This window comes from Neomonachus schauinslandi, chromosome 8 (genome assembly GCF_002201575.2).
Source record: "Neomonachus schauinslandi chromosome 8, ASM220157v2, whole genome shotgun sequence".
NCBI lineage: Eukaryota > Metazoa > Chordata > Mammalia > Carnivora > Phocidae > Neomonachus > Neomonachus schauinslandi.
Genome location: NC_058410.1, coordinates 129,897,271 through 129,924,933, shown reverse-complemented (window position 1 = coordinate 129,924,933; position 27,663 = coordinate 129,897,271). Strand labels below are relative to the sequence as shown.

The 27,663-nt window shown below is 41.0% G+C and overlaps 1 protein-coding gene across 3 annotated transcripts in view; it reads left to right on the top strand.

Annotated features, from left to right (window-relative positions):
• The window catches only part of MAK (male germ cell associated kinase), a 47,648-nt gene extending 20,709 nt beyond the window's left edge, over positions 1-26,939 (top strand). The window contains exons 8-14 of one of the 3 annotated variants that reach the window (XM_021697006.1): positions 2,795-3,106; positions 8,112-8,284; positions 11,623-11,774; positions 18,517-18,648; positions 20,341-20,415; positions 23,049-23,168; positions 26,785-26,939. In XM_021697006.1, coding sequence (XP_021552681.1) covers positions 2,795-3,106; positions 8,112-8,284; positions 11,623-11,774; positions 18,517-18,648; positions 20,341-20,415; positions 23,049-23,168; positions 26,785-26,939 — 1,119 coding nt within the window. The remainder of the gene's footprint in view (positions 1-2,794; positions 3,107-8,111; positions 8,285-11,622; positions 11,775-18,516; positions 18,649-20,340; positions 20,416-23,048; positions 23,169-26,784) is intronic. The other 2 variants (XM_021697007.1, XM_021697008.1) reach the window with 2 other exon arrangements.
• Positions 26,940-27,663: the final 724 nt, after the last annotated feature.

Genomic DNA, 27,663 nt, shown 5'->3' with positions numbered 1-27,663 from the left:
TTTTTTTCATCATGATAAGTGCACTCCTCAGGCCCCATCGCCTATTTCCCCCATACTCCCACCTATCTCACCTCTGGTAACCATTAGTTTGTTCTCTGTAGGGAAAACTCAGATTTGATCACACAAAAATTAAATTTTTTTCTCTTATAAAAATCTTTTTATTTTTAAAGATTTTATTTATTATTTATTTAACAGAGAGACACAGCGAGAGAGAGAACACAAGCAGAGGGAGTGGGAGAGGGAGAAGCAGGCTTCCTGTGAGCAGGGAGCCTGATGTGGGGCTCGATCCCAGTACTCTGGGATCATGACCTGAGCTGAAGGCAGACGCTTAACGATTGAGCCACCCAGGCGCCCCTCCTCTTATAAAAATCTTAAGGTTGGAAGACAAACAGCAAGAGTTCTTTTTAACAAATGAGACAGTATATTTTCTAATGTTTCTAAATATTTGTTAACTTTTGTAATAAAAATATAATAAAAGTCTTTACCTCTTACATAAAGAAGAAAAGTGGGCATGAGACATTTAAAAAAATCAGAAAAAGAAATTAAAATTACCAAAAAATATTTTTTTAATGTGCAGCCATTGTTCATTATGGTAAATGCAAAAACAACAACAACAACAAGAAACCAATAAAAAACAGCTGAAAGGCTATTTCTCTAAGTAATGGAAAATAGTTTTGCAATGTAGTATATCAAGAACATTGAAAACATTCATAAAGTTGGATAAAGATTTATGCCCACAGATGTTCAAAGCTAATTAAAAACTGCCCATTGGAGGTATAAACCTAATGTTCTAGGGAACATTTAAAGTATATATATCCTTGATATGGACTACTTTGCCCCCATTAAAAATGGAATTTTTAAAATAAAGTAACCATTTTGGAGAATTCTCAAGCCCAAATGTTAAGTTTAAAAGTAGGCTAGAATATTATACACACAATATGATTTTATTTAAATATGTATATATATTAATTTACATGACTAGAAAGAAGTACAAAAAAGCAAAACATCAAAATGTGAGCAGTAGTTTTCTCCTGGTGTTGGCATTGGGGATTATTTTAATTTCTTCTTGAGAACTTTCCATACATCCTTATTCTATGCAATGATCAAATATTCCCCGAATAAACACGAAAAAACAAATTCTTTCTTAAAGATTCACCTCTTCTTGAAGGATGGTAACTGATATCTTAAAGAGGAAAAATTGTTATAGATGAAGCCTTGAAATTGCAAATCACATTTATAAAGGTTCTAGCTCCAAAATACAGTACGTTTTTCATTTAGGAGCATTGGCATACTAATTAATAGGACTTAATTAAGAAGTTGAGGGCTTTCTGTGCATCAGGTACTGATGTATTTAAATTGCCTATATTTGTAGAGCTCCACTTAGCAATATCAGTGTAATTAACACATACGTCGGTTGTGGTAGGGGACATCTCAGAATAAAGATTCTTCCTACCTCTGCAGAAATATACCTCCCTGCCCTTACCCTCTTTCTTGTCCACTATTTCATCGTCCTGCTTTTTAGTGGAAGCTGGGAGACCGAGTTAGGGAGAGTTGAATTTATAGGATACGGGAGCCATGTACAGAGCTACTTCTGTCCCTCCAAAAACTGCCCTTGCATACCTGAGAAGTTAACTGTGGGTCAGAGCTGTGTTCACACATCGGTGGGTACCGGCTTAGGGCAGGATGTGCAGGGTAATAGGCTTGGCTACCTTAAGGTGCCCTCCCAACCTCCCCTCCTCCATACACACAAACCGCAGAACTGGGAACTTTCCTCCTTAATCCAGGCATATGATTACTGGTAAAGGGATCAGCATCCACAGCTGAGCTGCAGAGAAGGCTTCAGACATTCTCTAGACCAATTTTCATCAACCTCGACACTTGTGACATTTGGATCGGATCATTCTTTGTTTTGAGGACCATCCTGTTATTGTAGGATGTTTAGCAGCATCCCTGGCAACATGCCTAGATGCCAGTCGCACCTCCCACCCCCAGGTTGTGACAATAAAAATGATGTCTCCAGAGGGGACAGATCGCTCCCAGTGGAGAACCACTACAGTAGACTGTGTCACCCGTCAGTCATCAGGCCTCCCCTCCACCCCCCCACCTCCAGGCAGCAGCAGCTACTGGTTGACTCATACAGTTAACCAGTGATAATGATAAAAATGATCAAACAGTGATCATTTTTTATTATTTTTATATTTTCTTCCCATAAGTATCTTCTCTTTGCTGGTATATTGCTATAATAAGCTCTAACACATATATATTTGTAATCTCCTTTCTTAGAATTATTTTTATTGCTAGTAGGTACGTAGCTATCCTTAGGCTAAGAGTAGCCCTGAATTTTATATAATGTTCAAGTTAATCATTTCAGATGAACTCCATAAAAGGTTTTCTTAACTCATTTCCTAATGCATGGACTCTAAACCATGATCAGTACCTAGCATTTTAGTTTGAATTAATCACATCAAATTTAGCCCATGTTTATAAGCTAGGTTTTGTTTTCATACAGAATCTTTAAATACAACAGTTGCTTTGCCTGGACGTTACACATGAGTTTTACATTCTTCCTACTATGTTGTACCTATTTTTAAAAAGAAATTTATGTCCTAAATCATTATTTCCTGGTTACCTTTTTGAAGGTACCACATAAGGGGAAAACTGGACGCTTTCTAAGTCTTTGAAGCTGATCTAGACTAGTGCTGTATGCCGAGCCCACTGCTAGTCAGTCGTTTATGTGCAATAAATTTAGGCGCAACCATTTTAATAAGCATTTCTTATTTCCATGCTTTTGTAGGCATTGAAACACCTGTATTTTCAAGTTGGTCAAGTATTAGGCCCTTCCTCACATCATCTGGAATCGAAACAATCTTTAAATAAGCAGGTGCAACCACTAGAATCAAAGCCATCTTTAGGGGATCTAGAATCTAAGCCTCTGCCGGACATAAACGATCAGACGGTCAGACAGCCCCAGCCGAAAAACCGCCACCAGCCACTGCAGTCCATCCAGCCTCCACAGAACACGAGTGTCCAGCCAGTGCCAAAGCAGCCCGGTCAACAGAAAGAGCCACAAACACTGTTTCCAAGTATCGTCAGAAACATGCCAACCGTAAGTAGCCCATAACGGCACTTCAGATGCAATAGTTTGGCTCAGTTAGGATTTTATTTTCTAGGCGTTCCTAAAAATGTGGGGGAAGATATAAAAGACTATTTATGTTACAGTCCCTGCTTCCTTTGGCAGAAGCTTAGCAAGAGATAACCTAAAATTTTCATATGGGTTATAAAAAGAAAAACAGCCAAAATGAATGCAATAAAGTTTGGATGCTACATACTTTCTTTAAAAGTTACTTAAATGCAAAAGAACTCAGAATTTAATAGAATCTGGGACTCAAGAGAGCTGATACTAAATCTTAAGGATTTTAACATTAATTTAATACTGTTTTTAAATACTAATGAACATGAACAGAATGGGTTTCTTAAGTATCAGGCGTAGTCTAAGACTTTCTCTTCCTACTTTTGTTCAGTTCAGGGAGCTTGTCAGGGGCCATATTAGCTGTCTCCTCAAGATGTATACTCACAAATGCATTTGCATGGTGGGCATTTGAAGGACTGAGAGATCTCAACAAATACTGTCTAATTCCTTATCCATTCCTGCCATCCTTATATAAGCAAGCCCTGCTCCCAATAGCACTAATCCTATCCTACCACACTATTAATTACCTGGTTCTTATGTGTATTGTTTATTATCTGGCTCTTCCTATAGCATGTAGGCTCCGTGAGGTCAGGGATGTTTGTCTGTTTATCAGTACAGGCCCTGAACCCAGAATGGTGCCTGGCACATGGCTGAATTCTCAGTTTATCTGTTGAACAAATGAATTAATAGTTCATACTACATCTAGGAGTCTATATCATCTAGGGGCATTTCTTTATTTTTTTTATAAGACTTATTTATTTTAGAGAGAGAGAGAGCACATGAGCAGGAAGGGCAGAGGGAGAGAGAATCTCAGATTCCACACTGAGTGTGGAGCCCAACACAGGCTCAATCCCACAACTGTGAGATCACTACCTGAACCCATACCAAGAGTTGGATGCTTAACCAACTGCACCACCCAGGCATCCCCTCTTTGGGACATTTCTGACTATTGAGAAGTTCTTTCTTATACTGAGCTAAAATCTGGTTTTCTGTAGCTTTTTTTTTTTTTAAAGATTTTATTTATTTATTTGAGAGAGAGAACATGCAAGCATGAGGGAGAGGAAGAGGGAGAAACAGACACCCCACTGAGCAGGGAGCCCAATGCGGGGCTCGATCCCAGAACCCTGAGATCATGACCTGAGCCACCCAAGCGCTCCTTCTGTAGCTTTTAATAAAAGTTAATTACTCTTCAAGAAAGGAAGCCATTCAGATATTTGAAAATAGCCCTTATATTACCTGTCCTCTTCTCTAGGAGAAACATCCCCAGATCCCTCACACTTCACACATGACATCATTCACCAGTGACTGAGTAATCCTTGATTCCTGTGTAGGAAGGAGACTTTGAGTCCCCTGCTTCCCATTTAGCATGAGGCTGCCAGAACTAGAGGCAAACCACGGGCAGGAGTATAAACCATGGTAAATCACCTCCAACATTCCAGAACCATATGTGTTCTCATGTCACCAAAGATCACATTTTTGTTTTTTTGTTTTTTTCTTGGAAGGCACTTCAAATGTTGACTCATACTGAGAGGAAAAGAAAAGAAGTGAATATTTATTGAGTATCTACTAAGTGCCATGTACTATGCTAAGGCCTTGTATGCATTCACTAAGTTAAAGTACCCAGTATCCTAGCACTAAATTTTTAGATAGCTAATAGGTTCCAGAGATGGGATTAAATATTCTGTCAACTAAAATTCCTAAGTCTATTTTTTACAAGTGCTTTTGCTAAATCACATATTCTTTACTTCTTTCTTGTGCATTTGATCTCTAGGATTCAAAAAATTGCAAGACCTTACTTTTACCTCTCCAGTTTCTAAATTATTTTTGTCTTGTCAGTTTAACCATTCTGCCTAGCATGTCACTAACTATGCATTGGTTTGGTTGTTCATTTGCTTTTTTCTCCTGTACCTTCATGATGAACAGAATGGCAATGAGTCCTTGGGCAGGCCGCTAGGACCTTCTTGTAGGATGACTCTGATCCACTGAGAGTACTCTTGGTCAGACTATTGAACAATGTATTTCATCTGCTTGGGCTGCTATAAGAAAATACCAGGGGCTGGGTGGCTTTAAGCCAGAAATTTATTTTCTAGATGCTGGAGAGTCCAAGATCAGAGTGTTAGCCAATTTGATTCCTAGTGAGGGCCTTCTTCCCGGTTTGTAGAAAGTGCCTTCTCACTTTGTCCTCCCATGGCAGAGAGAGAAAGCAAGCTCTCCGGAGTCTCTTTCATGAGGGCACTAAGCCCATCATGAGGGTCTCATCCTCATGACCTTGTCTAATCTCTAGTTACCTCCCAAAGGCCCCTTGTCCAAATACCATCACATTAGACACAGGGTATAAATTTGGGGGGAGGGGCGTACAAATTTCAACATATACATTTTGGGGGGAAATAAACATTGAGTCCGTAACAGTACTGACCCACGTTTGTTGTCCTTTCATCACTTCACTTCACCGATAGCCCCAAAGACTCTGCCCCCTACTTTGTTGAAGGCCACAGAGACCACGTGTATTCATTGTTTTTTATAAAAAATGGTGGCCTATACGATCTACCCACATTTTTTCCCTCGGTGCTCAAACTTTCCCTTTAATAACTGATTCTAGAATCTTTGCCCTCATCCTATACCAAACGTATTAAAGTGGAGTTTGCGAAAATCCACCTTCTCCTTTATACACATTATTTATATTTGCCCTTTTCCCATCTTCTCAGACATAGAAGACTACTTGATATTACTGACATTGCTCAACAGCATAGAGCATCAGCACCCTAAAAAAAAAATTCAGCTGAAACTCAGCTAAATATAACCCTTGATTAGCTCTACTTATCTGGGATCTTAGATCGTTTTATTCTCCTTACTCTAGAGTTAGTTCTCCCTGGAGAAGAAAACAGCAGTCTAACAGAGGTTGGCAAACACCATTTCTTTTTTCTTTTTCTTTTTTTTTTTAAGATTTTATTTATTTGACAGAGAGAGACACAGCGAGAGAGGGAACACAAGCAGGGGGAGTGGGAGAGGGAGAAGCAGGCCTCCCGCCGAGCAGGGAGCCCAATGTGGGGCTCGATCCCAGGACCCTGGGATCATGACCTGAGCCGAAGGCAGACGCTTAACGACTGAGCCACCCAGGCGCCCCGGCAAACCCCATTTCTGCCATCAGCTGCCACTAAGACCCACAGGCTCCAAGCAATAGCATATCCATTCTTTAAACATCTTCTTGCCCCAAACACAGCTGCGTTTGCTTCCAAATTCCCTGGTTTTCAACTGCCTTTGGATTTTTCAGTTTATGTACCCCAGACCGCCCCAGATCGATTTGGATAAAACCCCGGTCTGGTCCAGGCCAGGTCTTCTTCCTCATTCCTTATTTTTATCAACGGAGCCACCATCCTGACACAAGCAGGCTGAAACTTTCAAAGTCATCCCTGCCCTTCCTTGTCTGCATCCATAAGGATTACATTCTGTGACTTATGACAGAGACCTGACCACGGAGGTTCAAACAATAACGGGTTGTTTTCTGACACAAGAAGTCAGGTGGTGGGCCAAACCAGGGCTGGTGCAAATAGTAGAAGGAACCAGACTGCTTCTGTCCTCCTGTCCTGCCATGCTTAGTGGGTGACTTTCATTCCTGTGGCCACCAGATGGCTGCCACTCCTCTGGGGTGGCTTCTGCATTCTAGAAGAGGAAAGAGTGAAAGCCACTGGCATGCCAAGGGAGTCCAAAAATAGCTCTCCTGGAAGTCCCTCCAGTAAACTTACACCGACAATTCATTGGCTAGATCGTGTCACACGGCTACATACAGCCGCGAAGGAGGCCGAGATTTCAGGTATTTTAAGTAGGCATATTGCTGCACAGCACCAAGTCTATTAGTAAGGAAGACAGGAAGAATGGCTACTGAGTGGACACCTCACAGTGTGTGCCACCCTGTCCTCTGACCTCTGTTCAGGGAGATGCGAAGTCCAGGACTTTTATTCCTTGTTAAGAGCAAATGTATTCTTTCATGAGCATTCCAGTATAACTGCAAAGGCCTCCTATCTGAAGAGCCTGGCCTTCTAGAATGCTACCTTTATCTTTCCACTTTTTAGCTCAAAGACATCCGATGTTCTTCACTGCCCATGGGAGAGCTGCAACTCGTTAGACAGACACTAAAGGCCTTCAAACGTCGGCACCAGTCTGTCTTCGCAACCCTATCCTCCACTACTTCTAGTAGCAACCACCTGCTTTGATAAGCTAGGTCTACACTTTCTTGCTGGAACAAACTCTGGCACTTTTCTTTTCTTTTTTTTTTAAGTAGGTTCCATGCCCAGTATGGAGCCCAACATGGGGCTCGAACTCACAACCCTGAGATCAAGACCTGAGCTGAGCTGAGAGTCAGACGTTAACTGACTGAGCCACCCAGGCTCTTTTCTACTAAAAGTCGTACTCTGTATATTTCCTCTTCCAAACTCTGGAACAACAACAATAATAGTAATAACAACTGTACCACCTAACCTTAGTAACTCCTGTTATGTGTTAGGCCTTATCCTAAGGACTTTCAAGGTATTTTACTATTAAATTCAGAAACACTAATTAGAGAAATACTGCTTATCTCCATTTAAGGAGGAGGAAACCAAGGCTCTGAGAAGTTAATTCAATTGCCCAAAGAGACACAGTCACACATGACAGTTTTCCAAATTATACATCAGTGAGGTGTCAATTCTGATCCTCACCCCAACCCAAATCCAGAGATCTTTCCTCCCTCTGAACTCCTATCATATTTTTAACATGGGCTACCTGTTTTTGTTAGTACTTTTCAATGTGTATATTATGTATCTTCTTAACTATATGGAAGGCTCCTTGAGAATGGGTACTGTTAGTATCAAATAGAATAGCTTGTGCATAAAAGGCATTCAGCAAACGATTACAGATGATGATGACAACTGATCTTCCACCACAGAAGCCAAATGGCACACTGGGTCATAAAAGTTCAAGGAGGCGTTGGGGTCAGACTGTGTTCAAGTCTGGAGATAGCTGGGAAGAGTTTGAGGACTGTGATCTTGGAGCCTCCCATTCCAAGAAGCCAAGCATGAGTGTATTCAAAGAAAAGAGGAAAAAAGATTCTCCATTTCGGTAAGATTTCACATTCCAGGAAAATATATTTTTATCATGCATCAACTTTATATTACTCATTATATATAAATGAATGAAGGTGTTAAAAGACAGTAAGTAGCTTACTATTGTTTTCTTCCACACACCCCAGATCTCTACGCATACCTCTGGGAAGGTAAGATTCTTGACTTCTCGCAGTAATGATTCTCAGTATTAATGGCTGAGTGTTGTGTGTGTGTGTTGGGCGGGGGGTGGTTCTTGTGACGTTTTCAGTGTGCCCTACTGAATTATGATCACCATCATTCCCATTTGAAATCCGCATGCCTATTTGAAGAAAAGCAAAGCACAATCTACAAAGGTAATGGTTTCCTCTGATGGTGTTCAGATTCACTAATTTGTTTGCTAAACTTTTTTGATCATTTCCTAAACTTTTTCTGGAAGTTTCCTATCTCCAGCAGTCCCTTTTCTTTCATAAGTTAAGTCATCATTAGTGCACTATTCAACTTTGAAGTGAGGGTGGGTTAAATCTTATGAAAAAAAGCTTGGAAAAATATTGTCTTCCTTTTTCTCTTTGGAACAAAAGAAGAGGGAGAAAAATATTGGCAGGAGGCAGGGCATTTTATCTAATAGCTGTCTGGCATTTACTTTGGGACACACATGTCTCTGAAGGTACATGGAAGATTCTGTTAGGAGGACTTATGCTTGGATAATTCCTAGTCAATAGGTTTCCAGGTCCTCAAGTTCCATAGGTACTCTTCCCTAAAGTACACAAACTTGAGAACAAACATGCTTAACCCCCCTCCCACTTTACGCCAGAAAGTCACACTCTCAGCATTTTCAAATCTGGAGTGGCATAAAGGCCTAACAACCTTTGAGATGCCAAACAAAGGGAGAAGTCAGAAGACTGTCACCTTCAGCTCAGAAGGCTTTGCTGTCCTATACGTATTTCTCTCATGGGAAAAAAAAAAACAAAACCCACATTAGAAATAGGGTATTTTAGCCTGTGTTGGAAAGCACAGGGATTCAGAACCACTAAAGCACCAGAGCTTAATGATGCTTATTCTTTTAAATGTACTAGAATGTTCTGTGAAACTGTTTTTTTTCAAAACCTATGGATATATGTTGTACATAATTTTTTGAAGATTCAGTGTTTATGGAATAAAGTGGTTAAAACTTTATCAAGTCATACCATGAAATACTCCAATTATAGTTAATCCTCATATTTCATTTTTTTTTTAATCTTTTTTTTTTTTTTTTTATTTGAGTGAGAGAGAATGAGAGCACGAGAGGTAAGAGGGTCAGAGGGAGAAGCAGACTCCCTGCTGAGCAGGGAGCCCGATGTAGGACTCGATCCCAGGACTCCAGGATCATGACCTGAGCCGAAGGCAGTCGCTTAAGCAACTGAGCCACCCAGGCGCCCCCCTCATATTTCATCTTAAAATTATTTACTGTTTTCTATCTACTATTAAGAAACAAGAAATACAATGATTTAATTTATGATAAAAAATTATAGATGTTAACTTAAAGATATATAGAGAGCTATGTAGTTGCTTTTTTAAAACAAATAATTCTTTGTATCTGCATTGGTGTACTATGTAGATGACTTGAAAACTTTTTTTTTAAAACCCATTTCATCCTAATTCCAGCTGAATTTTATCATGTGTTTTTAGGTGGAAGAGATTTATTTTTTTTTTATTTTTATTTTTTTAAAAGGAACCAGGGCTTTTTTTTTTTTTTTTTTAAGATTTTATTTATTTATTTGAGAGCGAGAGAATGAGAGACAGAGAGCACAAGAGGGAAGAGGGTCAGGGAGAAGTAGACCCCCTGCTGAGCAGGGAGCCCGATGCAGGACTCCATCCCAGGACTCCAGGATCATGACCCGAGCCGAAGGCAGTCGCTTAACCAACTGAGCCACCCAGGCGCCCGGTGGAAGAGATTTAAATCAAAATCTATAGTTAAAATCAAGTCTGTAGTCCATATACTTAAATTCTGGCAAGGGAACAACTGGTAAATGTCTTTAATATCATTTATTCCTTTTCTCCTGAAATTCTTTAGAAAAACTGTATGACAATGAATTCTTAACGTTTATTTCTTCCATTTTTATTTTTTTAGTATCTTCAAATGGCTTTATATAATTTAGACATATAATAACAATAATAATTATTAATATACTTCCATATATTAAGCACCTACCTAAATTTTAATTTATAATCTTCATACTTCAGTAAAAATAGCGTAGCACAGAATACTGCGAATCAGATAGGCTGGATAAACAGGTTGCCTAAAGTCAGGTGAGGCCTAATTCAAAACTGTCTAGATCTCTGCCTCTCTTCTGTACTGCACTATTTCTTAAGCAATAGGAGCCCAAATACTTGGTGAACTGAATGCACTCTGCTATGCTTTGCTCAGTTTCGCAGGCAGCCTAGGCTGCCTCATAAAGAATACAACAGACCAAATACTAAAATGTAAAACTTTCACTTATTAGATTGTCTTTTTTTTTAGCGAACAAAACAGAAGATATTTATACTTATACTTGTATGCATGCCCGGTAGACAGTTACCAAATACCTAGATGGTATTAAGCAAAGGTATGAACAGGATGTAGTCTGTCTTCATCCCATCAAATGTACAGCAGTGGAAATAAGACCTTCAAGTCAGTATAACACAAGATCAGAGAGTGTATTAGGTTCTGCTAATAAAGGAGCTCTAAGGAGCTCAAGAGTTCTGCTTATGGGCAGATCACTTTGAGGAGGAGAGCAAAGTCTTTTTGGAATGAGCCATTTTGAAAACCGGTAGGATTTCGGCAGTTGGTAGGACTACAGTGGGCTGAGGGAGAGGGAAAGAAGCCAGAAATGGGTGGGGCTCTTTCTAATGGAAGGGTCCCACCTGTGTCGAGGACTACCCCAGAGCAGGTGGGGGTAGCAAGAAGTTCAAAGGGCCAACCAAGTCAGTGTCGGTCTCTGAGGGGGTCCCAGACAACCTTACTGATCAGACATTACTTTCATAGGTGAATGTGGCTATGATTATCTTCTCTTTCACCGTGTCACCCTCCACTCATAAATCCACAACTGTAGCTGTGGCCGGAAAGCTAGAAACATTATACACAGGCAATGTGCTGCTCAGTTATAAAGCTTTCTGTCACATAACGTCTAGTATTAAAAATGATTGTGTGGACGGCCCAATATCTGTTGGGGGAGAAGTTGTCATTTAGCATCCCTATCAGCAAAAGGATTCTGATGGAAACCATTTAAGTGAGCTGAACTTGCCCTTGAAAAGATGAGCAGGGGGTGGGTGAGAACACAGTAGCTGTCATCTTCACATTTTTTCACATTGTAATGCCGCCTTCTGTTGACTTTTAAGGCTTCCAGAGTCCGTACCCTCAGGCTCCAACCACTCGGCAGCAGGGGAAAACAAGAGCTTACCTGCTGCTTTTTCCCTAAAATCTGATTCTGAACTGTCAACTGCCTCAACAGCCAAACAGTACTACTTGAAGCAATCAAGATACCTTCCAGGTAAGCAGAGAAAATAAAATGTTTGTTGCCAACTAGAGTAGAGGTCAGGCTCAAGTGCCTTGGAATCTTTGCAGGAAGGGCACCCTAAGACAAAAAGCATAATCACGGTGCTCTTTACTGGCTCAGCCTGGTCAGTACTTATTCCCAAGTACTTTTCTGAGTCTCCTGCTTCTGTGAAGTCTGCTCAAGAAATGCCTTGTCAAAAATCAAGATGAGAATAGGCTTCCAAAAAATACCACTCTCGCCCACCAAAGCTATACCTGTAAGTGTTAAATTTTGTTAAAATAATTCTGCACCCCCATTACACCGTTTCATAAAACGTGAGATTTTACACTGTGTCCTAAATGATCTGGATTATGGTTTTGAAAGATCATGGTGGGTAGAGCATACTAGGCGCTCAAGAGGGGCAAGGAGGCTAGTCGAGAGCCCACTGCATATGTCTGGATGGAGAGGGTAATGGCTTGCTCCAGAGTGGTGAACGTGGAGACAGAAATGGGTAAAATCTCAGTGTATTTCAATAGTGGGAAGATAGGACTTGCTGATAGGTCAGCATGGATGATGGTAAAGAACAGAAGGAATTAGTGTTGGCTTCTGGGTTTTTGACTTGGCGACGACTGGGCGGAATGGTGGTAACTTTAGCTGAGAAAAGGAAGATTAGGAGAGGACAGGAGGTGTGGAAGTGGAGAAACGGGAGTTGAGGTGGGGATGCCTAGCAAACATCTGAGTTGCTCTAAGACGACTGATGCTGGGGAGTTTATGTTGTGCCTGTAAGCAGCATTTTCTCCTCAAAATCCACTTTAAAAAGTTTAAATTCAATGGAGTCTAAAAGGAAATCAATTTTTAAGTGACTGTGTATCTATACAGATCTATCTTTAGTCCAAAAAGAGGGAGAGATGAAGTTTTTCTTTTGTGAGCATGGCCGTTTACAGCTTTCTGAACATAGTAAACAGGCCACTGGGTTCACATGAGGAAGTATCCAGAAGCAGGCCGTGGTTTTTATCTCCCAGGAGTTTGTTTGGGAAGGAGGGATAAGGAAGACAAGAGACAAGGTTGAAACTGGATTGTTAGCAAGAGAGTGCTGCATGACATTTTTCTGTATACCTTTTAGGCAACCATTTAAATTTCAGTTCTAGGAATCCAGTAGAGATCCATCCATTCCTACTGTCAATAATTGAAAGGAAAAAATGAAATTACAGAAGTCTTTAGAAATGAACAGGAGAGAAAGCAGGAGGCACAGCAGCTACACAGGTTTAGCCACACATGTTGAAGAAGTTGAAGTAACAGGGAGAAGGGAGAACAAAGCCAGGCTTTTGGACTGCACTTCTCTGCTGAGTAGTAAGAAGGAAGATACTGTCCTATCCAAGGTAGACTGAAGAGATTGGCATGAAGTTATCCAGGAAGGAGCTAAAACTATAACCCTGGGTATTTGGAGATCTGTGGATTCAGTGTTTGTTTTGTTTTAGGCTTTATAGAGAAGGTGACCCAGCTGGTCCTTAGTGGATGAGCAGCATGTCTCTGTGCAGATGGAAGGGCAAGACATTGTGGGACCCCTGGATAGGATACACATTCATTTGTGGAGGCTGTTGATTCCTTTGTTTTATTCATTCACTCAGTAATACATATTAAGCACTTAATACGTGCAAGGTACTTAATGATCTAGGCATTGAGATATCTATGTAGCACTGAACAAGACACACAAGGTCCCTGCTCTCCAGGAGCTTCCATTCTAGTGGAGAGAGAAAAGGCATATTCACAGGTGGTGATGAGTGTTGTGGAAGCAGAGAGACAACCTGGAGTTGGCTGCAGGGGGGCACTCCCCTATCCCCTCACCTTTGACCTGATACCAAAAGGATGAGGAGGAGGCAGCCAAGTGGGGAGCTGAGAGAAGAGGTTTTAGGCGGAGGGAACGACACTGGCTTGAGAAGTAGATCAACAGGCTGCAGATCTGGAGCTTAAAGAGTTTAGGGGAGAGAAACCAAAGGGGAGGAGGGGGAAAGCCCACAGGGTTCAGATGATGCAGCACCTTGAGGGCAGGGGAAGGAATCTGGGGTTCTTTCCAGGTCTGACGGAGGCCTTTGAAGGAACCTCAGGAGGTAAGTGACACATGACACATGCATGAAAAAGACTCTGTGTAAAGGATGGATTGCAGCGGGGCAAGGCTAGACGCAGGGAGGCCAGCTGGAAGCGACCGGAGTCCTCCAGGGGAAAGATGATGATGACCTAGAGGGAGCTGGGCTCTTGATAAATTTTGGAAGTGGACCTGCTGATAGATGTTGGTAGAAAATAAGGGAAAAGCGAGTTTGGAGCTTGAATCCGAGCTGGATGGTGGTGCCATGCTCTGAGATGGGGAAGACTGAGGAGGAACAGGATTGGGTGGGAAAGAGGTGGACAGTCCTGTGCATGGGCTGTTCTATTTGAGATGCTTGTGAAACATGTCAGTGTGGAGAGGCCACGTGGGCGGAAGGAGGGAAGAGCCAGGAACACTGAGGAGGGACTGGGGCCAAGGAGAACAGATGTAGAAGTCCTCAGCGACTCCCAGACAGTATTTAAGTCCATGGATTGAATAGGATCACCTCCAGAGAGATTGTGAGCGGTAGACGAGGAGGAGCTGAGAAAGGAAAGGAAGGAGCCTGGCAGATGAGGGGGGGGGGAGACCAGGCACAGGTGGTTTCCAGAGGCCAAGGGAGAGTTTACCTGAAAGAGTTTACTGCTGAGCGGTTATAAGAAGGGAGAGAAATGCCTGATAAAATTTGTCAGTGGAGGGCGCCTGGGTGGCTCAGTTGGTTAAGCAACTGCCTTTGGCTCAGGTCATGATCCTGGAGTCCCAGGATTGAGTCCCGCGTCGGGTTCCCTGCTCGGCGGGGAGTCTGCTTCTCCCTCTGACCCTCCTCCCTCTCATGCTCTCTGTCTCTCATTGTCTCTCTCACAAATGAATAAAATCTTAAAAAATAATAATAATAATATAAAATTTGTCAGTGGAGTAGTTCCTGATGACCCTGGGAGTTCAGTTTCAGTCTGGAATGGTGAGGGAGAACTAGGCTGGAATGGGTTGAAAAGTGATGAGAAGTGAGAAGTTAGCGACTGAACAGGCAGACTACTCTTAGGAGACGTTGTGCTGTGAAGAGAAGCTTAGAAACAAGCCATACTGGAGCGGGCTCAGGGAGCACATTAGTGGTAGGGATTCTGGGTCTTTGGAGCTCCTCTACATATGGACAGGAATGATCGCTTACAGAGGGAGGGATTAGTCATGCAGGAGGGGAGGTGGATGCCTGAGGGAGTGAAGTCCTTAGGAAGGTGAGGAGAGTTGGAATTAAGACGATAAGAGATGGGGGGCACTTTTGAGGAAAGCAGCAAAGACACTTCCCTTGTGATCTCGATCTAGATACCTGTAGGTTTGTAAATATTTGTGTTCATACTATGAGGGAGTTCTGATCTGACTGCAAAAGCAGGAATGTAGCAAAGTTCCCAAAACACAGATTCATGGGGGATACTTTTCCCTGTTTAAAAAAAAAAAAAGCAGCAAATTGGTATTTTCTTATCTGTACAAGGGAGCCCTCTGGTGGTGGGAAAGGCAACTGTAAATTTTTGTTAGGCTAAATGGATCCAAGGAACCCTGTTTTCGTATTTCTGCTCCCTAATGTGGTTTTCCGGGACATATTTTAGGGTATCTGAGATTGGTCTGGTCATTTCCTTTTTAAGAGAGATCTAACAGATTCTGCAAATTACTCTGGGTCAGAAGCATAGCTATAATTGAAACTTAATAAACAGACTTGAAATTAGAATTACCGTTCCCCTGTTGGCATTTTTTGTCTTGAGGATTTGAAACTAGAATTGAGCTCAGTTCAGTCACCTGGACAAACATTTACTGAGCACCTATCATGAGCCAGCAACTACAGAGGACAGAAACCATAATAAGAAGTGATCCTTGACATTTGTGATCCAAAGTTATTTTTATAATTGAGTATCTTTAGGAAGAAAAAAAAAGAGAATAGTATCTTTGGGGGCCCTCTTTTTTTTTTTTTTTTAACCATAAATCCAAGCATAAAAGGTCTTATTAAACATCAACCTTTAGGATCATGGGAGCTCCAGAAATGTACCATATACTTTCAGGGCAGCATGACATTATACTACAAGAACTGGCAGATCTGTGACACTGGCCGTCAGGGAGAGAGACGCGAGAGTCATAGTTATTGACCTGCTACTGACCGGCTGTATACTGGAGCAAGACTTTGAGATTCTGTTTTCTGTTACTTACAATGGGACTGCAGTCATCTCCCGGCTCACCCTGTAAGCCTTAGGTACTTAAGTATAGCAAGGTAGTTGCAAGTGGAGCATGCAATGCAAGTGCAAAGCATCTCTCAAAGGTGTCCTCTGGTCTCACGCCCTGCTCCTTGCACCCCGACCCCAGCGCGCACGAGACCCGCCACGTTGGCAGGGAGAGCGGCTCCCTCCATAGCACTTTTGAAACCCTGCTCCTTCTCAAGTCCCCTTTATCACTTCTGTCCTTCCTTCCCCCACCCTGTGTCTTCAATGTCCCATGTCATTTCTACACTTGCCTTTCCTACCATGTTTTCTTTTTCTTCTGTTTTTTAAGATTTTATTTATTTGACAGAGAGAGACACAGCAAGAGAGGGAACACAAGCAGGGAGAGTGGGAGAAGGAGAAGCAGGCTTCCCGCTGAGCAGGGAGCCTGATGCGGGGCTCGATCCCAGGACCCGATCCCAGGACCCTGGAATCATGACCTGAGCCGAAGACAGATGCTTAACGACTGAGGCGTCCCTCCTACCGTGTTTTAAATTTCTTCACAGGATACACACATCCCTACATGATTTGACCCCTCCCTACTCCCCTTTCCAGCCTCATTTTGTGCCACTCCCTGTTTTTTCTCTGTCTGTGGACTGTCTCCCAGGGCATCCCTACCCCGGGGCCCTGGCCTACATGCGGCCTCTTCCAGGAACACACCTTCCACCCCCTCCCGACCCCTAATCAGATTCACAGTTCAGCTTAAAATTACTATTTTTTAAAGAGTGGTGGAACTTAAAAAAAAAACTTGCTTCTGTTATTTGCCTGCCCCCTCAGCACCAGATTCTTTCAACAGTTTACACAGCGCTCATTACCTATTTATAACTTTTAATGTCTCCCTTCCCATTAGAGTAGATTATAAGAGCCAAAAGAGTAGAAACTAGTCTGCTGTGGTCACCACTTTTTGTCCAACGCCACCCACACTACCTGGCATGTGATAGGTGCTCAGTAAATATTTGCTAACTGATTTAATCTCCTCTGAGGCAAGGGATGATGGTATATTCATTTCTACCTCTATCTATCACAGTGTTTGCTATATAGAAGGTGCCCAGTAAACACTTGTAAACTAACATGTAAATGACTTAACAGTCTAGATTGTGTCTATTTCCAAGAAATCTGGAATCTTTAAAAAGACAGAATTAAAGCAATTATCTTTGCTAATGGATATATTTACTTAAAAAAACTGTTTAGGGATATCACAAGGCTAACTGGATTAACAAAATAATTTAGGTACTCAAGAGCCCATTCTTTGTTGAACTACACTTATGAAAACAGTTCATTTAAGGTGATTTTTAGTTTGTTCCCCTACCTTGCCCTTTCTTTTGGGGGTAAGGGATTTTTTTTTTTTTTTTTGGTGAAGATTTTTTCATATGAGTTATTGCTATCTTCTTTAGTAAGTGCATCTTCTTTATTGTCAGGTAATTGCCTACTATAGTTCAATTTGTAAGTGTTTTATCAGAAACCAAAATCCGTAAGGAGCTATATGGCATAAGAAAGGCAAATTATTTACCTGGAGGAGTGTTTCACTAGAGAACTGGTGACCAGTAACCTTGAGTTACAGAACAACCTGGCTTTTGTCTGGCTTCAAAACGAGGGATATTATTATATGTCTCATAAATGGGAAACTTTGCTAAGGAGTTCGCTCTGTGAAAAGCAAGAGCTCATCCCACCTGGAAAGAATTGCTAACTTCCTATATTAATGGTAGTCCTCAGTGAGGATTTTCCTTGTATTAGCTTAAGAAAACACTCCATGTACAACCCAGAGGCTTCCACTGTGTGATGTCTTTACCGTCCTGTATGTTGCATCCAATTTATTGTCAGTAAAAAGAAAGCAAGTTCAGGAAGTTTTCAAATCTCTTAAAATGTAAGTTAAAACACCACCCTTTGACCACTAGTACCAAAGTTCAAAGTTGACTCCATGTGTCACAGATTTCAGAAAATCATAAATACTTTGTTTAGACTTTTCTATGTCTTATTTACAAATAAGCTTCACAGATAGATCTTGACACATCTACTTCCAAACTCTCAGTTCCCCTGAGTTCTTGGTCACATGTCTGTTTTCCTGGCCACACTAAGTGTTCCTCCAGGGTCTGCCCCAGAGTTCATACTGAAAACAAGTAAATGACAAGGAAATATCTTTTTGAAGAAAATTTGGGTACCACCTCCATTTTTACAAGACATTTAGCAAGAAATGTCCAATGTTTAACTATTATTACTTGTATGATAGAAAACACCTTATGTTTATAAAATACACTGTGAGGATTCCAGATTATTGGAAGTATTCCAGGTGAAAGCAGTTATCTGCTACATTGCAACATAAATTTATTTCCATTCTCCTCCTCCATGTTATTTCTGATCCTCATTTGAATGTATTATATATTTTTCCTTCAAGTTAATGACCACACGCTAACCTCTGAAATGACTGTTTTGCTTTTCTAAGGTGTAAATCCCAAGAATGTGTCCTTGGTAGCCAGTGGAAAGGATATAAACTCATATACATGGAGTAATCAGTTATTTCCTAAGTCATTGGGACCCATGGGGGCAGAACTTGCTTTCAAAAGGAGTAATGCAGGTAAAGCAAAAATACATTTAAAGTATAAATTTACATTGTTTTCATTCTGCAGATTTTTACTTTTAACTACATTACAGCTGCCTCTTCCAACTGAGATAACTTTGAGGGTACACAAAAGTTTTCTAACTGGTACTTGAGCACAGATAATTTTAAGGCAATCAATTTGCCAGATCTCAACTTCCATATGGATTCTGTCCTAATAAATGCATCTCCCTGAGCAATGGGTCTCTATTCTCCTACTTTACAAAAGAAAAGACAAATTCTGTTTATTAGGGTGTGTTTCCTGTTCCCCAAAATATAAAAACCTCTGGGGTGCCAGTCAGAGAGACAGTTTCATATGTTGGGATCAATGTTGAGAAAGTGAGTAACTCTGATGATTGGGGAACAGATCCTGTTTAAGTCACATGGTTTCCAGTTCTTAGCCTTCAAAAAATTGAAGGAGAGCCTAATTGAATTATTAGCTGACAGATAATGAAAACTCATTTTCAAAATCACTGTATGATTTTTGATCTAGAACTCTGAAAAGAGTTCAAAGCCTGTTGTGACAAAGCTGTAACAGAACACCTTTCGTTAACCAAGGTTTCTCAGTGCTCCAAAAAGGAACAAGAGAAAAAAGGAATAGGATTGGTGCTGAAACATGATTTTAGCAATAAGCAATACTCATTTGTGGATACATGGGCAGCTTGAAAAGGTGCCATCTATCTCAGTGAGATGAATTTCTCTAAAAAACAATGCCTTTTAATGTTCAGTAATCGAAATTTATAGTACTCATCTGTTTTGATTAATTATATACAATGAATTGTTGTAATTATAACTAACCTAATCTAGAAAAAAAAGTATTTTAACATACTTATGGTTATAAGAAATTTTTTTAAAGGTTTCAACTTAAACATACTTTTCAGTGGTCAACTTAAAGACTTCTAAGCCTAAAATTATATTTGGATAAAATTTGGGAGTTGACATGAATGAAAATAAAATTTTAGAGAGAAATGAGATTAATGTGAAATTTCCAACTGTTAAAAAGGAATATATTCATGTATTTTGTAAGTCAGTATTGGTAGGCATAAAACCACCACGGTATTTAGATTCCATGGCTTATAGTTAAAGCAGAGATGTAACAGTTTTATTTTTAAATGTCTATGATTACAATATGCTACAAATGACAACTTTACAAACTATAAAACTTATAACGAAAAATTTTACATACCAGTTTAAAGTGTGTGAAGAAGTAAAGTTTTTTTAAAAAAATAGATAGATAGATGGTATTGGTCCAAAAAAAATGTGAGATCACAGATGTAGCAAGTGAGCAGTCTACTGGGGTATTCTGATGTGACACTAACACACTCTGGACATTTTAAGTTTTCCAGATGCTCTGAGGATTCATCTATTTAATAGTGCTGAGGTATCAAACACTGCAGCACTGTAATTTATTTACTTATTTTTTCCACTATTTTAAAGTAATATTCACTGAACCAGCTGGTTAAGTACAAGTAAGTTTAAATGATCACACTACAACTTTGCGTCTCGGGGGAATATATAATTGACTGGCATCAAATGAAAGCTGTGACCACACATGAGAACAGTTTCTCATGTTAAGGGTTCTTCCTGATTTTTTCATGAATCATCTAACCATTGTTTCTCTGCTTTTCCTAAAACATTCTTATTCATTCTTTCCACTTGCCTTCTCTTCAGAGGAAAGCATAATTAAACCAACTGAAAAACTATCATGCAATGAAAGTTTTCCTGAAAAATTAGAGGACCCACAAGGTAATTTCTGGGCATTCTAAATGAGTACAACTTGTTCTTTGAATATCTTCTCCAATTTTCTTTTCCACATTTGCCCTGAATCCTGTCATACAAGGCCACTATGAAGGCCAACCAAGGTCACCTGCTTTTAGAAGTCAGACCAGGGCTGGGAGATAGAGAAGCATTCCACGACATCAAGAACACCTTTCTTCAGTAGTCGGAATTCTAAGACTAACTTGCTCTCAAAAAGCTCTAGGTTCATCTTCTTAAGTCAATATTGACAATTTATATAAATGAAGTAAATCTACTGAGAATAAGAATTAAAAGAATATTTTCTAATTTTGTAATCAGTATTCCTGGAAAACCTTTTTTAAAGTTCTGAAACTCATTTCTTACGCATTAACAATCATTTAAAATTTAACCAGGTTAATAGAGATGGTGGCTTTCCTAGAGTTTCACTGTTGGTTTAAACAAGTGCTAACTATTGGCTCCAGCCTAAAAATTCACAGCTCACAAGGTACTTCAAAAATAATAAGCCAGGGGCGCCTGGGTGGCTCAGTTGGTTGAGCGACTGCCTTCGGCTCAGGTCATGATCCTGGAGTCCCGGGATCGAGTCCCGCATCGGGCTCCCTGCTCGGCAGGGAGTCTGCTTCTCCCTCTGACCCTCCTCCCTCTCATGCTCTCTGTCTCTCATTCTCTCTGTCTCAAGTAAATAAATAAAATCTTTAAAAAAAAAAAATAATAATAAGCCAAAATAATGCATTTTCTGTGCATTTTTCCTTAGCAACCTTCTCCCTGCAGCCTATGAACTGCTCAGCACATGGCTTTTACAATCTGACATATCTCCATTCCCCATTCTGTCACTCAGTAGCCTTGTGACTGTGGACAAGTTGGTTAGGCTCCCTAAGTCAGTTTCCCCATCTAGAAAATGGAGGACGTGATATTTACCAGGGTATTATTACATAATCGTCCCTAGGACTTCTGTCACAGTAAGCATGTAGCGTCTGCTCTGAGGAGGAGGAGGGCTACAGCAATGTTCTGACGCTGCCATTGAATGTGATCACTGCATGAACTTCCTTTCAAAAATCTTTTGACGTAAAGGGCTGATTAGTGATTCAGAAATGGGTACTCGGGGCTAAAAGAAAGGTCAAATTAGGCAGCTATGCTTATGCAGAATTCGATAGTGCTAAAAACTGCAGCAACTGATGTGTTCACCGTATAAAGTCTCACTTCTGTGATGACACTGCTGCTTGGCATTTGCTGGTTCAAGAGCACACACTTACTGAGGGCCTCCTGTGCACAGCGCTGTGAGAGACATCAGGGACAAGAAGTTCAGAGGCCAGACTTGTGAACCAGTAACACTGGAAGAACTGCTTCAGTCATAGCTGCCAAACAAGCAGTTCTTCGAAACCACCATCATGATCAGAGCCCTGTTCCACCTCCTTGCTGACTAACGTGTCTCCTTTCCTGCACAGCGAGGCTCCTTGAAAGAAATTATATTCCTTTTCCTCCTATTTCCAGTTGGCTCCTCAACGCACTGTGGTCTGTCCTCAGCTGGCCTCAGGCCACTGACACTGCTCCTGCCAGGTCCTGACATGATCTAGTGGCCAGATCCCACAGCCATGCTAATCCCATCAGACCTCTGCCACCTTTGGTTTTCCTTCTTTCTTCACACACTGTGTTCTTCTGGATGTTCAGACCCTGCTCCTGTGATCTACCCTCTCTATTCCCTCTCCTCCATGGGGTCCTTTTCTTTCCTGTCCCTGAATGCTGGTGTTCCCTGGGCCTCTGTTCTGGATCTTTGCACATCCCACAAACCCTCTGAGCCCCTCCATACCTTGCTAATTCCCTATCTCCAGGCCAGCTCGACCACTACAACTCCAATATCCCACAGGTACGATGTCTTTCCAACAAACCAGTTGCTGTTCTTAGTCACCTAAGATACAAACTGAGGGGTTTATATTCCTCTTTCCCTACCCCTCCTACCCCATACACCCACTCAGTTCTCTTCTCCACTGCTTCCGTGACTCCCTTAGTTCAGACTCTCATACTCTCATTTCAGCTCTAGCAATGACCTCCTGTCTTCTGCCTTTAGTTTTTCCCCCTTTAGCCCATTACTCTATTGCCCCCAGGTTGATCATTCACTAACAGTGATGAGGATGAGGATGATGAGAGCTGACATTTACTGAACACCAGATTCTATGCTAAGTACTTGCATGCATTTCATTAAATCTCTACAGCAACCCCATGAGAACAGGTGCAGTTACTATAGTGATTTTGCAGAACGAAGAAAAGCAGAGAGCACTGCAGGGATGGGGGCTTCCTGGCAGGAAACACACTTAGGTTAAGAGTGGGAGTCATAAAAAAAACTGGTATGTTCAGGGCCAACAGCCTTGGGTTCACATTCTAGCTTGGTCACTTACCGTGATCATTTAGGCAAGTTCTAAGAGCCACAAGGTGTGGGTAAAATAGGCATCTAAAAGGGTTGTTATATGGCCTGAATAGGATTATCTGTAAAGCTATAATGCAGCACTTGAAATTGAGTCGATACTCGAAAAACAGAATCTGGAATTAGGAGGGGTGTAGTATTTGTTACTCTGTGGTGCTTTAAAATATTCACCTTCTGACTATGCAACTTTATGATACCTCACTAGGAAATCTTGGAAGTTATGCTACTTACAGCCAGTCGGGATATATTCCTTCCTTTCTCAAAAAAGAAGTGGGGTCAGCTGGCCAGAGGATACACTTTGCGCCTCTTGGTGCAACAACCTCCGGTAAGGACAACTTTATAGTTTTTGAGATTTCTGACCAGAAAGGAGCTCTAAATTTATAGCATCACTTTCCCCAAGTGAATACTTTTAAATTAGCCTCACCTTATTAACACAGTGCTGATCATTTTTGGCAAAATGTCCTTTCTTCTTCTGAAGATATGGTTTGAGGGTCTGTCGTAAGAGCTACCTCTAGTTAAGTGGTTCCTCTCTGCCAGGCACACGTTATGCTATTTAATCTTCGCAGGACTGGATAAGGTAGCCCTTCTACGGAGGAGGAAACTGACATGAAGTGGTTTAGTTAGGGTCACACAGCTGGTAAACGGTGGGGCTGGGAGAGCAACCGGGTCTGTGTAATTCTAAGGACCATGCCGTGCTAGCCAGCAAGATGGAAGATGGCATTCTTCAGAGCTTCCCACCTAGCACAGAGGGAAAGGTTAATAAATGCTGAGACAGTGTCCATGTGCCAATTCACAGGCAGTCCCTCTGCAGTTCCCTTGTATTGAACTGAATGGTGGCGGGACTTCCACACCCTGTGCTTGCTTTGCAACAGTAGTAGGTGGTGAAGGGCTGATTCCTCCGCCCTCCGGTGATGACCAGTGAGGGTGCTTCCTCTGCGGCAGTGTGGCATGACAGCCACGTTCAGGGGTGTGCTCTTGAAAATCAGGGTCATGATTCTGTACTTGAGCTTGACTAGATGTGGCTATGAACGTTCTGGAAATTATTCTAACCTAAAATAGAGGTCCTCATGAAAGCACCTAAAGTTAAGGCTAAGGCAGACAGTCAGAAGTTTGGTAAGATACAAAGCTGTAGTGTAATATCAAAGTTCATTTGAAAAGTAATCTTGCAACACGTCCTAGCCAGGAGCTCAACTTAAAACTCCTGACTTGAGCTGCCAGTTTTTAAAGTTCACACTGTTGGAGCTAAAACTGTAAAAAGCACTGGACTTCTATAATTTACAATCTCTTACCACAGAGTAGAACTGGTAAGTAGTACTCAGTTACCTTATCTGTGAAAAGAATTGCTTCCTTTATCCCTCTGCTGCAACAAAATATGTAAGTGAACACTTGATATACAGCAATGATTTTTTTTTTTAAGCCTCAGGTATTTTAATCCAGCCTTACAGTAAGTCACCAGCCATGGCTTAGGAGCAATTTTTAAAATAAAAGCGAAAAATCATAATGTTTCAAATTATTTTGTTATCTGAGTACCTGCTCTGACAAAGTGAAAGTGGGTATTTTTAAAACTCTTTTTGTAAGATATTGAAGACCTTTACATATTAAGCATTCTGTCAGATTAGCATGCATAGTCCTGTTTACATTTTTTTAGTAAATGCTTTCTCCTGACTTTTCATCTCTTCATTTACCCTGCTCATCAGATTTTCCAACAGATGGTGATAGGAAAGGTAAAAAAAAGAAGTAAATATTAATCATTCTCAAGTGGTCAGTGCAAATCCTTAGGAAAACACTGTTCTGTAAGAGATGTGTCTTCCAGTACTCCCACTTGTGTGGCAGTTCCCCACAAGAAAATAAAACCAGGTCATTACCGTGTTTACTCAACTATTTCCCCTTCTCGTGTAGCCTGCCTCCCTCTCTGCTCCTCCTTGTCCTTGCCCTTATGTTTTGAGGAAAAAAATCAAATTAATTTCTTCCAGCTTTCCCATGTAATCTCTCATCCCAGACTTCCTAACACCTCCTTCTCCCCTTGCTCTGATGGTAACAAGGACTTTGAGGAGGGACTTCTTTCCTAGATAGCCACCCTTCACAAGGGCAGGGTGGGCCCTTAAAATAAATGCACAGCAAATCTTAGAGGGCTGTCTGCCCCATGCTCAGGAGGTATGGGGCCTGGTCTGGCTAAGACACAAAAGCATTTCTTGCTCTGCCACGAGATCTCAGCTCCTTTGTGGGCTACTAAGTTCTTCACCAAGGGTGCTTGAAACCTAAAACTATTACCTCTCAGACAGGAATCCTAAATGTCAGCATTATACCCTTCTTGGCAAAATGATTCCCTCTTCAAAGAAGGTTTTAAAAGTATTTGCCTGGACAAGGTTTCTCTCAAATGCACTTAGGACTTGACGGAGCTATGTCATGACCTGGCGAAAAGCTGTTACTCCCCAAATCCCTCATTTTGTACCCCAAGGGCCTCCCCTATTAGCTGAAGGGGTTCTCTGAATCACCAGGGCTATGGCCTCTCCCACCTCCCTCCCCTCCCACCCTCCCACATGCGCTCTCCTCCACACCCGGTACCATTCTGGCCTGCAGACCTCAGGTGTGGGTTCACAAATTTAACACACTGGTGCTTTTCTACACTCCCATGGGTTAGAACTAAAGGGCCATTCCTGGAAAACTTGGTTAGCAGTTTAACCAGTTTTTCCTTAACAGTTAAGGGCTGACTGGCTCTTCTAAACACTTTGTCCCTGCCTCATTAGGTAGCTTTTTATTGGCTTTAACCTGGAGAATTTTAAACCTGGTAAGAGTGAAAGGATAGGACAGGGTGACTGTCCCCAGGGCAGTTCCTCACTTAAGGCTATGTTCCAGTTAGGCTGAGGTCAGCAGCACACTGGACCCACACTGCTTCTGTAATTTCCCCTCCGCTCCCAGTTTTACAGAGAAAGTATATATATAAACAACAACACCACCACCACCACCACCCAGGGAAACCACACAAGTGAATACAGTATAGTGCTAGGTGTACAAAACGGTTAGACTCGTTTCAAAATTGAAACTTAAAGTTTAATCCAAGAGTGACAGCCACCACACAGTGTGGAAGGATGGAAAGATCAAACATCCCTCTTTAGAAAGCATACCTGATAATCAGCTGTAAATGTGAAGTGAGGGCGAGTGAGGAAGGACTGGAGAAGAGATTCAAGTTCTCTGTAAAATGATTTACTGCTTTGTCATTTGAGATGTTTAAGCAAGTTTGGCTTGTAAATTGTCTAGGTAACAACAAATATTTAACAAATTAAAATTTCACAAATATTTAATCAGCCAAATGTATGAATAAAACAAACCTTATGAAGAAAGGTTTGGGATCTTAGGAATGGCTCACCTTTTAAAGGAATTCTGTTTTCACCCATCATTTTCCCACTTAAAATAATGAAGTTTCCTGCCTCTAAAAACCCCATTTTCATGTAAGAAATCTATGATGGGACCCCATCCGTGCAGCTCCATAAAGCCGAAGACTTGTAAGATTCATAATTACAAATAAATTTTCTGTAGTGGGTATTACACTTGAACATTAGTCAGATGTAACCACTGTGTGATTTTACAAAGTCACTGACACTGTGGGTATTGCCTGCTGAACCTGAACCAAGAATTTTCTTGGTCACCCTGGTCGATGTTGCCTACCTAAATGTGTTAAAGGAATTTGAGTGAACCCAAAAAAGAAACAGTAGCAGTATCAGAACTGTAAACCAGAAATATTGGCTCTTAAGCTACTGAGAATTCTGTATCAACATGAATTTTTCGTTTTAATATTTAAAAAAAAAATCTTAGAAACCACTGAACTAATTTTTTAAAGATAAACTCTAGACTTCCCCATAAAATAAAAAGATAAATTGCTTGATTTTAAATCTGATAATCAAATGAATAAAATTCTATCTTCCAATTCTCATTTCTCCCAGAATATACCTGGAACACAAAACCTGGTCGGGGGCAGTTTTCAGGACCTACTTACAATCCTACAGCCAAGAATCTAAATATTGTGAACCATGCACAGCCAGTTCATTCGGTGCATGGAAGGACAGACTGGGTGGCCAAGTATGGCAGCCACCGGTAGGAGTCTCGCGTGAAGCCCCACAGCATTGCTCCATGGAATCCGTGCAAGTCCCCTGACCCTGGGAAATGTCTACAGATGTCTATTTGTACTAAGTTCTGGAAGAAATATGCAGTAGTGGGTACTCTGAAGAGCAAAAACCATCTCTTTTTCTTTCCTAGAAATGAAATGCAGTTTCTTAGCATCAATTGCCCACAGTGCTGATATATGGGTAGGACTTTACAAAGTATTGAATAAACTATTTGCCAAAGTATCAAGTATTTGATCTACAAATTAATAGTTACTAAGTATGATAAGAATCTTTTTTTAAAAAGCCCTTCAGAAAGTGTTTAGTGTTTTAGTTTTCATCTGTTATTTGCAAAATTAATTTAACATTTCATCAGTTGGCCTCAAAGGTTTGTTTTTTATAACAATTAGGTAGACTTCTGTGGGCTGTCAGTTACGGTTCTTATTTGGCTAAGGCTCTACCCTACCAGTTTGGCAATGGCAAAATATGCTCATTTGTCATATGCTTTTCTAATTATGGAAGCGACAGTAATTTCATCTTGAGCAGGATATCTTTCTTAGGAATAAATTTATCTTTAACATAAAGATCTCAATATTATGTCACCCAATTTTAGTGGAGAGTCTGTTGTTTGATTTTGACCAATACAACTCCCGTGAATTCATGGTGACTGTCAAACCCAATGGCCTGAAGACTCCTAAATCAACCAAGTCAAGGTTCTCT